We start from the raw sequence: 13,457 nt of genomic DNA on the forward strand, positions 1-13,457 counted from the left end.
CTCATGTACCTTACGCTACGGCGATGAAGCCAGCTCTCCCTCATAACCTGGTGGGCACTCGAGAACCTCGACAGATCTAACTGAGTTGTAGAGACCGAGGTGCTAGCGTGGGCACATCGGTAGCTTAGCTTCCAGGTTGTGTGCGTCGTCGTACTGATCATTGGAGGTCGGCCGTAGCTGTAACGGAGCATTTCGAGTGGGTGACACCTTTGATCGACTTTTTTTGTTCGCACTGTGAGCGGGTGGTGCATGTGTGTCCTGCCCTACCTTTACTAACAAGTACTCCTACTACCAGAGACACGCCCCGAACGCAAGGCAAGGCAAGGCAACCAGCCCAAGAGGCCTCGATTGAACACATAATGAAACCAGTGCCACTCATGTTCCAATCGGAAAAGAGGGAAGGGGGAGTTGAAAACGGTGCATAAAGTTGTGCAAGTGCGGGTTGGTAGCCCAACCACCACACCTTCGATACCCCAAACCCACAGCGTCCGTCTATTTTACGCACCACGTGCGACAGCACAACGCACCGGACTCCTGGTCTCTGAACAGTAATTGAATACAGTCGTCTTTTGCCCCGCAGTGAATCTTTGCCTCCCCCATTTTCACTGCTTAAGATTTTGAATACCTTCGAACGGCTGCCACCCTTCTTCCCTCAAGTCGAGAAATACAGACGTACTGCATCGTCCGTATTATGTCGTGTCAGTCCCCACAGGATTTCACCCAGGACTCGGTTTTCTCGCCACCCAACCTCTTGCATCGTTGAAAAAGCCTTCATTGTGCTTCTCTTCTCAAACCCCCCAACCCCACCCATCCTTGGGAAATCCCATCAGTCCTCTACCCGTCACCCTCTGCCTAATATCGCCCACACCCAGCAACTTTTTGCACAGGGCCCAACTTATTAGCAAAGAACCCTCGACTCGTCCACACTATTCCAACGTCAAACACCGCCAAAATGCCTCCCAAAAAGAAGGGAAACAAGGCTCGCGCCAACGACGACTGGGAGAATGAGCTTGGCGAGACCATCGCCCCCGCCGCCGCCAACACCTCAGAGACTGCTGCTGAAAAGCCAGCCGAGGAGGACGAGAATGAGGCTCCCGGCGGTCTCATGGCCACTATGCGCAAGAACAGGGAGAAAAGAAAGAAGAAGGGCATCGAAGAGCCCCCCGCCGCGCCCGAACCCGAAGCCGAACCTTCGCCCAGTCTCGCCGAGAAGGCCCCTCAGGAAGCCACCATGGAAGACGAATTCGCCTTGCCCGAGAAGAAGGGCAAAGGTGGTAAGGGAAAACAGGCCGCCGCCGCCGCCGCCGCTGCCCCTGCTGACGGCGATGAGGACGGCGGTTCCGGCCGCGTCCTGACCAAGGCTGAGAAGGAAAAGTTGAAGAAGGAGAGAGAGAAGCAGCGTAAGAAGGAACAGGTGGGTCTACATTGTCTCTCCCCGAGCTATGTATATTTTACTGATGTTGCCATGCACAGGCTGCGAAGAAGAAGGGCCCTGCCCCTGCTGCGAAGGCCGAACCCGCCAAGGCAGCTCCTGAGAAGAAGGACTCTCCAACGCCCGCCGCTTCTGCCGTCGCCCCCCCGCCCGCCGAAGAGAAGGGTGGTAAGAAGAAGAAGATCCCCGCCGCCCTTGCTGCGCTCCAGAAGCAGCAGGAGGAGCTCCGCCGTCGGCAGGAAGAACAGGCCCGCATGGCTGAGGAGGAAAAGAAGAGAATTGAGGAGGAGGAGCGTGCCATGGAGGAGGAGAGGAAGCAGAGAGAGGAGGCCAAGGCTCTCAAGAAGCAAAAGGAGAAAGAAAAGATCGAACAGCTCAAGAAAGAGGGCAAGTTCTTGACCAAGGCCCAGAAGGAGGAGAAGGCCCGCAATGAGCGTAAGCTCCAGCAGATGCTTGCTGCCGGTATCAAGGTTGGTCCCGCCGACGAGGGCGAAGGCGACAAGAAGAAGAAGGTCGTCTACGACAACAAGAAGAAGGGGGGCCGCAAGGCGCAAGACAAGGTGAGTCTCTCATTGTTGTTTCCCTCAACAACCTCCAAATATCTAACACTTGGCCTTTAGATCGACGAAGAGAAGGCCCTTGCCGAGGCTGCCGAACGTGCCAAAAAGGAGGCCGAGCGACTCCACAAGGAGGCGGAGGAAAAGGCGGCCAAGGAAAAGGCCGAGGCCGAGGCCGCTGCCGCCAAGAAGAAGGCTGCCGAAGCCAGCGATCTGGAGGACGACTGGGAGGCCGCTGCTGCCTCCGACGAGGAAGATGTCAAGGACAGCTGGGACGCTGACAGCGATGAAGAACAAGAGAAGAAGAAGGCGGCTAACGGCAAGCCCACCGAGCCTGTTGAGAAGAGCGAGAACGATGAGGACGAGGATGATGACTCGGGATCCGACTCGGAATCCGACTCCTCTGAAGAAGATGAGAAGGAGACAGCGGCTCGCCAGGCCGAACTTCAGCGCAAGAGGGAGGCCGCGGAGCGCCGTGAGAAGGCTCACCAGGCCGCGCTGGCGGCGCAATCCAAGGACAACCTCCGATCTCCTATTTGCTGTATTCTGGGCCACGTCGATACCGGAAAGACGAAGCTTCTGGACAAGATCCGTCAAACCAACGTGCAAGAGGGCGAAGCCGGTGGTATCACTCAACAGATCGGTGCCACCTACTTTCCTGTCGAGGCCATCCGGCAAAAAGTGGCTGTCGTCAACAAGGACGGTTCCTTCGAGTTCAAGGTTCCAGGTCTGCTAGTCATCGACACCCCCGGTCACGAGTCCTTCTCCAACTTGCGTTCTCGTGGTTCGTCGCTTTGCAACATCGCCATCCTTGTTGTCGACATCATGCACGGCCTCGAGCCGCAGACCTTGGAGTCGATGAGAATGCTGCGTGATAGGAAGACTCCTTTCGTTGTCGCCCTCAACAAGATCGATCGTCTGTACGGCTGGAAGAAGGTTGACAACAACGGTTTCCAGGAGAGTTTGGCCCTGCAGCCTAGAGGTGTCCAGAACGAGTTCAAGAACCGTCTGGAGCAGACTAAGCTCGCCTTTGCCGAGCAAGGCTTCAACGCCGAGCTCTTCTACGAGAACAAGTCCATGGCGAGGAACGTCTCTCTCATCCCCACCTCGGCTCACACTGGTGAGGGCATCCCCGATATGTTGAAGCTCATTATTCAGCTCACCCAGGAGCGCATGGTTGGATCCCTCATGTACCTTGCCGAGGTCCAGGCTACCGTTCTTGAGGTCAAGGCCATCGAAGGTTTCGGCATGACTGTCGACGTTGTCTTGTCCAACGGTATCTTGCGAGAGGGCGACAGGATCGTCTTGTGCGGTGTTGAAGGCGCCATCTGCACAAACATTCGTGCCTTGTTGACGCCAGCGCCGATGCGCGAACTGCGTCTCAAGTCCGCGTATGTGCACAACAAGGAAGTCAAGGCCGCTTTGGGTGTCAAGATCAGCGCCCCTGGCCTCGAGGGTGCTATCGCTGGTTCTCGTATGCTGGTTGTTGGTCCCGATGATGACGAGGACGACATCATCGACGAGGTCGAGTCCGATCTCGCCACCCTGTTCAGCCGTGTCGAAAAGACTGGCCGTGGTGTCAGCGTGCAGGCGTCCACTCTTGGTTCCCTCGAGGCTCTGTTGGATTTCCTCAAGGAGTGCAAGATTCCCGTCGCCAACGTCGGAATCGGTCCCGTGTACAAGCGCGACGTCATGCAGGCTGGCATCATGCTGGAAAAGGCGCCCGATTTTGCCATCATGCTTTGCTTCGATGTCAAGGTCGACAAGGAGGCACAGCAGTATGCTGACGACGTCGGTGTCAAGATCTTCACGGCAGACATCATTTACCATCTTTTCGACGCCTTCACCAAGCACATGGCCGAGCTCTTGGAGAAGAAGAAGGAGGAGTCCAAGATGTTGGCCGTCTTCCCCTGTGTGCTCAACACCGTTGCCGTCTTCAACAAGACCAATCCCATTGTTGTCGGTGTCGACGTCGTCGATGGCCAGCTGAAGATCAACACGCCAATTGCTGTTGTCAAGAACAATGCCGTGACCGGCATAAAGGAAGTCATCAACTTGGGCAGAGTGTAGGTTTTCCCCGCGTACTTGCTTGCAAACTGTCTGTCCCCTTCACAGAAAATTAACCTGAACCATTAGTACTTCGATCGAGCGCGACCACAAGCAGGTCCCCGTCTGCAAAAAGGGCCAGCCCTCTGTCGCCGTCAAGATCGAAATGGGTGGTCACCAGCCGACTTACGGCCGCCAGCTCGAGGAGTCGGACACTCTGTACAGTCTCATTTCGCGTGCCTCCATTAACACCCTGAAGGAGTTCTACCGCAAGGACGTCAGCAACGACGAGTGGAATCTTATCATCAAGCTCAAGCCCCTCTTCGACATCCACTAAATACAAACAATACAACCCTTCCCCCTTTCGTTTCCCACCTTCTGGGAGAACGACCTTGGCCTCTGTCTTTCTGTCCGAGTCGTGTGATGGATAGAGAGTTTCTGCGAGGGCGGTTTCGTTTTTGCGTCATGAAGGAAAACTGTATTTCCTGGTATGGGGAAAGTGGAAAGGAAGAGAGGAACCCCCCTGGCTCGGTTATGGCTATGGCTATTGGGGAAAGGATTGATGATGGACGAGTAAAGAAAAGAAGAAAAAGGGGGGAAGCCCTCTCTGGTTTTGTGTATGATCATTTATTTTCCCCATCAATCTCGTGCATTATGTCTCATTTTCTGGCTGTCATTGTTCTGTTCTCTTCTTAAACCCCCCTCCGCGACGAGTCTACTCCCCCAAAAAGCGTATGGTATAATGCTGCGTGGTACAATTTCTAAACAAGAAATATCTTGGAGCCATTCGTGATTTCCACCCAGGCATGCATAAGGTCTAAGGCCGTGGTGAAGCGAGGATCCATCGTCGGCTTCCGCGGGGGGGGGGAGGGTTCAAACCTCGCGATGTTCGGTTCTCGCCAAGTTGGTTGCGCAGTCAGCGATATCATACAAACACTAATAGAAGAGGTGGGTGGGGGTGGTGATGGCTATCAGCATGTGGTTATGATGACTTTGCTTTACTATTTCATGACGGACCTCCCGACGCCTTAGTGTGTACATTTGAAGCCTAGAAATGACGCGCAATCACGTTAAGTCAATCTGCACGCAAAGGCAGCTGCTAGCTTAGATGTCATCAAAGGTCATGTCATTTCTCTCATTCCATGATAAACCCGTCGAAGCTGCTCTAGCCTGATAACCCTATTCCGACCCGAAAGAAACCATAACTAGGGTCTATTCTATCGTCTTCGGTTCTTCTCGCTTTTCTTTCGTTCTCATTCAAGCGCCGATCTAATCGACGGGGTCCCTTATTTCGTGGCCTCGCTAGCCTCCTCACCCTCGGGCTTCTTGCCATCGGCATCAGTCATCTCCTCATCCTTGGAAGCCTTCTCCGCCTCGGCAGCCTTGCGGGCCTCCTCCTCGGCACGCTTAGCAGCCTTCTCAGCGTCTACCCTCTCCTGGACGAGACGACGATCCTCTTCGACCTTGTCGAAGTGGCGCTGGATGATGGGGCCAGCCATCGCGCGGATCTCGTCAATCTTGGCGATGTAAACGGCCTTGGTGGTGTCGTCACCCTCATCGTACAGCCAGTCCTATTGTGAGCGATTAGCAAATTGTTGCCGAAGAAATTGGGTCTCGAGGATACAAGACTTACCTCAGTCTGCTCAAGCTTCTCCTTGATCTTAGTCTTCTCCTCGTCACTGGCGAACTCGGCGTACTGGTCGTCGAGCTTGTTGCGGAGGTCGTAAATGAAGGTCTCGAGCTCGTTCTTCTTCTCCTCCGTGTCGGCAACAAGTTTGTCCTCCATGACCATGGCAGACTCCTTTTCAAACAGCGAGGTTCTCGCCGGGTCGGACAGAGACGCGGTGCCGCTGACAATAGGAAGATCGCCCTTGCGGACCTGCTTCTTAACCTTGCGGACCTTCTTGGGAGCTTCCTCCTTGTTATCGGTCTCCATGGCCTTTGGGAGTGCATGTGTTAGCTTCGATATTTCATCATCGTCCTCCACGGATGCGCAGGGCGGGGATTGACAAGACTTCGGGTCGATACCGTGTCGTCGACGCTTCAGCGGCGACTCCATGCTATCGCCCACCGCGGCAGAGGACAAAAGTTCAGAACGAGACACCGCAAAACTCACATCGGGGTCCTTCTTCTCTCCATTCTCTTCATCCTTGACCTCCTCCTCAACCTCCTGGTCCTCAACGTAGTAGCCGCTCTCAACATTGAGAACACCGTGGATGTTGACGCGTGCTTTGAGCTTGCAGATCATGAAGTCATCCTTGCCGTCAGCCTTGACGCCCTTGACAGAGAAGCGACCGATCCAAGGGTTAATCTTGCCAGGGAGATCCTGGGGCTTGGCGTAGCGAGCCTCGAGGTCGAAGGGCTGCTTGCGGTAGAAAGTGAGAATCTTGGTGGATGGCAAGACGTTGCCGCGGTTGAAGACGGTCAGGCTAGTATCCTCATCGGGGATATCAGGGGCCTTCTCCCAGGTGAATTCAATAGGGTAGCTCATGATGTCTTGGACAGTGAAGTCACGGACTCTGAACACGGGAGACAGGATGGCGCAGCTGAAAGCGGCGCCACGAGCAACAGCCTCGTCCTGGTTCAGGGTGAAGGACAGGGTCTTGCCGAAGAAAGCCTGGATCCTCTCCTTGAGGGCGGGGACACGGCTGCCACCACCGATGACCTCAATGGCGTCAATATCGTCCTTGGTCAGCTTGGCCTCAGCCAGAGCCTGCTCAAGAGGCACATGGACGCGGGCCAGCAGGGGCTCAACCATAGCCTCAAACTCCTGACGGGTGATCATGGCGGAAACGTCCACGTCGTTCATAATGGATTCGATGTTGACGGGGGCCTGCTGGTTGGCAGACAGGATCTTCTTGCACTTCTCGGCAGCGGCGATGGTGCGAGCCATGGCGCGGCCGTTGGAGTGGATGTCGATCTTGTACTTGCCGCTGAACTCCTTGCCGAGGTGGTCGACGAGAGCCTTGTCAAAGTCACGACCACCAAAGTGGCGGTCGAAGGCAGTGCCCTTGACAGCGAGCTCGCCCTTCTTGAACTCGACGATGGAAGCAGTGTAGTTGCTGTGGCCAATGTCGATGAAAGCGACGCGGCGGGGCGGCTCCTCGGGGGCGGGGAGGTCGAGCTTGGTGATACCCCAACCTAGAGCGGCAGCAGTAGTGTCGTTCATGAGGCGGAGGAGCTTCAGGCCAGCGATCTCGGCAGCGTCGATGATAGCGCGGCGCTGGATGTCGGTGAACCAAGCAGGGACGCTCATGACCAAATCAGAAACAGGGAGCTTAATCTCAGCCTGCGTCGTCTGCTTGATCTTGCTGAGGAACATCGCGATCAGCTGGGTGTTGGTGAACTTCTCCTTCTTGCCAAGGTAGTTGACCTCGACGCCGACCTGGCCATTGACATCGACGAGGGGAGCAGTGATGTACTGCTGCTCGAGCTGGGCATCGGGGTCATTGAAGGCGCGGCCGGCAAGCCGCTTGATGGAGGAGACGGTGTTCTTCAGGTTGGAGATTTCTTGCGTCTTGGCGCTCTCGCCGAGGTATCGCGACTTGGGCCCAAAGCCAACCACAGACCTACGGATAAAGGTCAGTACAGCTGGGAAAAGGGTGTATGTAATGTACGCTGGAATCCGGACGGTACGTACGGTGTGGCTCGGTTAGAAACCTCGTTGCAGATCTAGATTGCCAACGTTAGTCGTCGTCGTTGTTCTGCGGCAGAATGTAGAATTTTTTTGTAGGGGGAGGGGCAAATGTTGGGTACGCACCACATCGACGCCACGATTTCTGGCGACGGCAATAACCGTCTTGAGGGTTCCGAAATCGACACCTGAAAGCAAAAGAAGAAAAAAACAAGTCAGCCAATGCTCCTTCACATGCTACGTCGACAGGCGACGGGATCGGGAGCGGGGGTGCGCAAGCATACCGACGACACTCATGTTGGGTGGTTGTGTTCTTTCTGAGAATATTGTAAACAAGGGTCGTCTGGCGGACTTTTGGTGATGGCGGGGTTGCGCTCACAACGACACTCTGGAGAGGGGGAGAGGGGTGGAAGATGCGAATCGAGTCGAGTCGAGTCGAGTCGAGCCGAGTAGTGGTTGATTATCCGACTTGCTGGAAGGGTATTTTGCAAGCGGTCGAGTCGAAAAGGAGAAAAAAGATAAGACGTCTCGTTTGGAAATGATGGGGGAGGGAAAAGCAGAAAGCAGACAAAATGCAAGGTTTAAGAGTTTGTCGATATGCAAGAGGGCCTGAAGGTGGGATGTGCGGGAGGTGGGCAAAAAAAAAAAAAAGTTGCAGTGCACGCAGTTCGCTCTAGCGTAGAGTCGGAGCCTGGCACTGTACGGATGGGAAGGCGAGGCAGAGCGGTAAGCCCAAGTGGCCACCTTTATTGCTTGAGGCGAGAGATGATGCTATGTGCGTATTGGGCCTGGTGCCTTGTGCTGTTCTTGTGAGAGAGATGCGCTACTATTACACGATACCCAATGGTGGGCCTGTAGCGTGTTGGACCTCAGTGTATGGAGCGTATCTTTAGTGGACGAGAGGCGGGGTCTCTTTTCTTCTCTTTCTTTTTTTTTTGTAGGAAGTGTGAGGGAGCACCCCCTTCGGCAGAATTCTCACAGGCATCGCGGTCGGGGCGCTGATATAGTAGTGGAGGTCGAATAGAAAAGAAGATTCTCCTTCGTTCTCTGTCGTTCCGCTGATGGCCCCTGTCCAGGTTGTACGCTGTCCCTCCTCACGACCCAGTGTAGGTACCTCCAGCCGCCCTGCCCCTCCATTGCTCCATTGCCCCACCCCCTCCACCCCTCATGACACCCTCTCTCCAACTGGCGCATTCTGGGGCCTGCTACGTAAGGCCTGACGAGGCGGACAACCAAGGCAATGAGAAATATGTACGATAGATAGGTATGGCATTATTGCAATCTTCCTACCTGGCTGTACCCGCACAAATGCATCCAATCAATGTACCCTTTGCACCTGCGGAAATCGAGAACAATCCCGAGACATGTCAGGCTCTGTCTGCTCTGTCCCTCATGGCCCAAAGTCTGACACAAAGTGACCACATGTCACAACTGCACGGGTGGCCATGAATATTATGTCAACATCAAAGGCAATTGAGTTTCGGCCTAAATGCTCCGTACCAGCTCGTCCCTCGACGTTCCAACACCAATAATAATTATGGACCATTACCACTCGAAAATCACCAACTTGTCTGCTTTTCGCAACTGCCAAGGCACCTACTAATACGAACGGTGTCACAGCAAGCCCACTCCACATGCACTTATCTAATCTAACATTGGAGATACCCCACGATCGAGTAATGCCTTCTGCTCTATGCCACGATTATTACCACACCCATCTCCCCCACCTTTCCATCTTTACCTGAGTTGCTACCTCACGACATGCAATCACTGGCGCGAAATTAGCATTAGACACCGAGTGCCCATACGGCACTGCTGTCAGCTCCTTCAGAACCTGGGGAGCCGTCCGACTTTCCGCGGTCCAAACCCGTTGTTGCCGGTTTCCAAGACTATGACTGCCTCAAAGCGACATTCTATTAGGTAACTCTTGCCAAATAGCTGTCTGCCTATGGTTTTCCTCCTCTCAGATGTTCACGCAATTCAGGCTCTCTGATTCCCAGTTTTTTTCCTGCAATAATGGCACGTGGGCAAGTCGATTTCGTTATACAAACTGAAAAGCAAAGAATTGAAAATGATAATGATGATGATAAAGAGCAAAAGGGAAAGGCAAACACAAAGACGATGTCCTTCCATTTTGGCCTGCGTCCCCCACCACTGAGAGAGAGAGCCCTATCAACGCCAGCAATGATGCATATATCCATGCTGTGGCGAATCTCGCATTCCTGTTATTCCATCCTTCACCATTCTATGATCTGCCCTTGGGCGAGTTGTCGCGGGTGTTTTTACCGCTGCTCGAACTCTCACCTTCAGATGGGACGTCTTCCAGCGGGAATGGACGGGCAAGGCTAGACCGTGCAAGTGGACTACGGCCGCCACGTGCTGAATGAGTTGTTGACATTGAGTGCGTCGTCGTTGTCGTCGTGCTTGGCGCTCCCTGTCTCGACGATAGACCTCCAGACTGGAGTCGAGCGGCGCTGTTATCAACATAGCCCATCCTCACATTGTCCGTGTACTCATGATCGCCGCTGCCCAATGGGTCGAATCCGGCTCGCTTCATCTCGGCATCAGAATACTCATACACTCGGCCGGTCGTTGTCGTCTGAGACCCAAACCGCTTCGAGCTGGCCAAGAATTGGTTGAACTGGCTCTGCTGAGCGAGTTCGTACTTCTTCCTGTCCTCGTCTCCCATGATACTCTCCACACGACGAGGCACGTAGACCGAATTACCAGCAGTCTGCGCCGACACCATACTGTCGAACGAATCGCGTGACTGCAACCCCCATCCGTTGGGCCGATTGACAGCGAGCCGGGAGTCGTCGGCGTTGACGTAAAACCCACTCGACGTCTTCTCTCTGGCGGCAAAGCGGCCTTCGATATTGGGTGGCGGCTGGACCACACTGTGCTTGCGGCCCGTGGGTCCCACCATGCCCTTGCCGCCGGCAATGCTCTCCTTTCTAGCCACAGCGGCGGGGATGAAGGTTTCAGGCACGACGTTGAGATCGTCTCCGGCCTCCTCGGCTTGCTCGATGGCCTGCTGGGCGGTAGTAGAGGTATCGGCGGTAGCGGCGTCGGCTCTGGGCCCTCCCCAAGTTCTTTGTCCGGCAGTGAAGATACCGTAGACCATGTAAAACCAGTTGAAGAAAGGGTTAAGGATGAACATGACCGGGTAGAGCCAGATCTTGAATCGCCTAAGCTTTGCACCAAAGTACAACATCATGAGCCAGTTAAGTCCGAGCGAGATGGCGATGAACCCGACCGGCAAGTTTTCGACTTTCTTGGACGTGGTGATGATGGCGAGGACCATGATGAAGAACAGCAGAGCCGTAGTACGAATGGTGTTTTGCATAAATCGAACGAGAACCAGGATGGGGTACCGCCTCCAAAGGCGCCAATCGGTAAGCATGCACACTTCGTTGGAGAGGAAACCCAAGAACCAACGTCGTCGCTGCTTGATGAGTGACTTATAAGTCTGCACGGCCTCGGTCTTGCAGAAAGCTGATGTGCACATTTGGATTTGGTAGCGCTTCTTGGCTCCGATCATGAACAGATGGGTAAGCCAACGATCCTCCCCAAGATGGCACTTGGCAAAATCGAAGAGATCCTCGCACTGCTCGGCTTTGTCGGCAAAATAATACTTGGCCATGCGACGAAAAGCAGAGAATCGAAGCATTGTCAACGCACCGGGAAGGCAGGTAACAGCGCCGCATCCCGACTCGACAGTACGTTCGAAAAGCTGGCCGTGAATATACTCCATGTCTTGTAGCAAAGTGATCAGGCTATGCTTCTTAGTCGTAGACGTGATCACACCGGTCATGGCCAGCATGTCCCTGCTGTTGCCGGGACTCAGTTCCATGTCGTAGACGAAGTTCTGCAAGCACGTAGGATCAAGGATGCAATCAGAGTCGATGAAGAGAATGAAGAGGTTGTCGTTTCGCTTGAGGTAGTGCTCGTAGACCTTGTCGATTAGTTTGAAGGTAGCCTTCTGACAATGGCGCTTTCCACCATGCGGGAAACGGGAGATGGTGATGCGGGCGGATTTGTAGGTGACGTCGATGCTCTTGGGGTACGTCTCGAGAGTCAGGGGAACCCCCATCTTGTCAAGTGTATTCAAGTACAGTTCATCCTCCTGGTCACCGTCAAACGACAAGAAAACGTGAATGCACGATGGCGGATAGTCGCAGTCGACGACCGAGTTGATGGCGACGACAAGAACATCGGGGTCCTCCTTGTATACTGGCATAACAATGACGACTTTGGGAGCCGAAACTTCGTCGAGAACCTGCTTGATCCTTTTCGTTCTGCCAAGCTGGTTGGTGACCAGCTGGTAAACACAGAACAGCCAGGGAATGGTGAGCAGACCAGCGAAGCTCCAAAAGGCAAACCACTGCAGGACGTCGACCATATTTTTTGGCCAATACTTGACGATAGCACTGGGTAAGGGCAGTGTGACGATCATGATCGGGAGGAAAATAGCTCTGGTAAAAGTCAGTTTTGCAATGATTACCGTGGGGTATAGGGTGAAGTTGGTCGCTCACCTGAAGCATGTGAACAAGACGCCAACAATTACGGCCAGAAGTCGAATGGTCCAATGTTCGGCTTTGATAAAAACCTTCCAAAGACAGTACAGAAATGCCGCGATCCATAGAAACCATTCAAGAATGGCCGCCAACATGACCAAGCCCACAATGGACGTGTACACGATCTGCACAGGGAGTTAGCAAACAACCCCAAGTCGATGTTCAGCAAAACTCACATCCTTCGGCGCCCAATAGTTCCCGTCTACGTCCGCCATGTTGGTGAGTTATTGAGTGATTTGTGTGGGAATGGCTTCTTGGTCGACGAGCTCTGGAGGCTCTGCTGAGAACCCGAGGAGGGCAAGAGGCTGAATGAGCAACTACCCCTCAGCCAACACAAGAAAACCCAGGTCGCGATGAAAGAGATAAAATCCTGTAGGCAGGGTACGGTGTCGTCGGGTGCTTGCAGCTCGCTTGCTCGGTGTGTAACGCCCTGAATAATAGTTCCTTTGAGCCCAATGGCACGGGTAGGTCAGACTGAAAAGCTCGCCCCGGGCGTACGAAGCAAGGCCGTCGGGAAGGGAAGATTGGTGAGGTATTTGTGGTAACTGGGTACCACCTAGTCCGTAGTGGAAGTGGGAATCCTTGCCTGTTGGTCAAATGTGAAGTTAGAATGAAGTATCTCTGAGAACCCGGAGGGGGCAACTCGCCTTGCGGTACTAGCAAGTCCCCTTACCTTAACCACTGAAAACCAAAAAGGTTGATCGCGATGACTTGGATTCAAGTAGACTCTCGTGATATCAACGAATGCATCACAGATGGGGATCAGCAGAAAGGACAAAGAAGGTGCAGGGAGCAATGAAGACTAATAGTCGTGCCGGGGAGGTAAACAGACTGGAGGCACTGGCCGACTTGTACTTTTTGGAAAAGCCCTTGGCTTGACGTGTGGAGAGACGGAAAGGGAAAAGAGACCAAAGACAGAGAAAGAGGTGGCGCGAACGGGGTTCGAGACTCGATAGACCGCGCCGGGCTTGGATCAATCCGGCTTCTCACATACTTACGGGGTCATGACGGACGGCTCAAGGTCGTCAGTCTAGCTGGGGGTGAGGTGGCCAAGGAGGAGCAAGCAAACGACAGTCTATAAGCAAGCATACAAGCAGCTGCCCCCAGGGATACCTGAAATGCACGGGTTGAACAGGCACCAGGGTGTGCATGTATGTGTGCGGCGGTGGTCGGCGTAGCGCAAACGGTTACCCGGCTTCACACTCATCAAC

At 54.1% G+C, this 13,457-nt stretch overlaps 3 protein-coding genes across 3 annotated transcripts; 1 reads left to right on the forward strand and 2 right to left on the reverse strand.

The window, feature by feature from the left end:
- Positions 1-952: 952 nt before the first annotated feature.
- On the forward strand, positions 953-4,372 carry LY79DRAFT_512683 (uncharacterized protein; the record flags this gene model as incomplete). Its single annotated transcript, XM_060554401.1, has 4 exons — positions 953-1,414; positions 1,474-1,992; positions 2,053-4,055; positions 4,126-4,372. 4 exons carry the CDS (start codon positions 953-955, stop codon positions 4,370-4,372), a joined length of 3,231 nt encoding a protein of 1,076 aa, XP_060415615.1.
- A 949-nt stretch (positions 4,373-5,321) lies between these two features.
- Positions 5,322-7,966, reverse strand: LY79DRAFT_578706 (hsp70-like protein; the record flags this gene model as incomplete). Its single annotated transcript, XM_060559968.1, has 5 exons — positions 5,322-5,606; positions 5,669-7,604; positions 7,676-7,707; positions 7,796-7,857; positions 7,954-7,966. The coding sequence occupies 5 exons, from the start codon at positions 7,964-7,966 to the stop codon at positions 5,322-5,324; spliced, it is 2,328 nt and encodes a 775-aa protein (XP_060415616.1).
- Positions 7,967-9,914: 1,948 nt separating this feature from the next.
- On the reverse strand, positions 9,915-12,461 carry LY79DRAFT_512563 (class VII chitin synthase; the record flags this gene model as incomplete). The annotated part of the gene is made up of 3 exons (XM_060554383.1): positions 9,915-12,144; positions 12,205-12,371; positions 12,423-12,461. The coding sequence occupies 3 exons, from the start codon at positions 12,459-12,461 to the stop codon at positions 9,915-9,917; spliced, it is 2,436 nt and encodes an 811-aa protein (XP_060415617.1).
- Between the last annotated feature and the right edge of the window lie 996 nt (positions 12,462-13,457).

The sequence above is a fragment of the Colletotrichum navitas genome, assembly GCF_030913465.1.
Source record: "Colletotrichum navitas strain CBS 125086 chromosome Unknown LY79scaffold_20, whole genome shotgun sequence".
Classification (NCBI taxonomy): Eukaryota; Fungi; Ascomycota; class Sordariomycetes; order Glomerellales; family Glomerellaceae; genus Colletotrichum; species Colletotrichum navitas.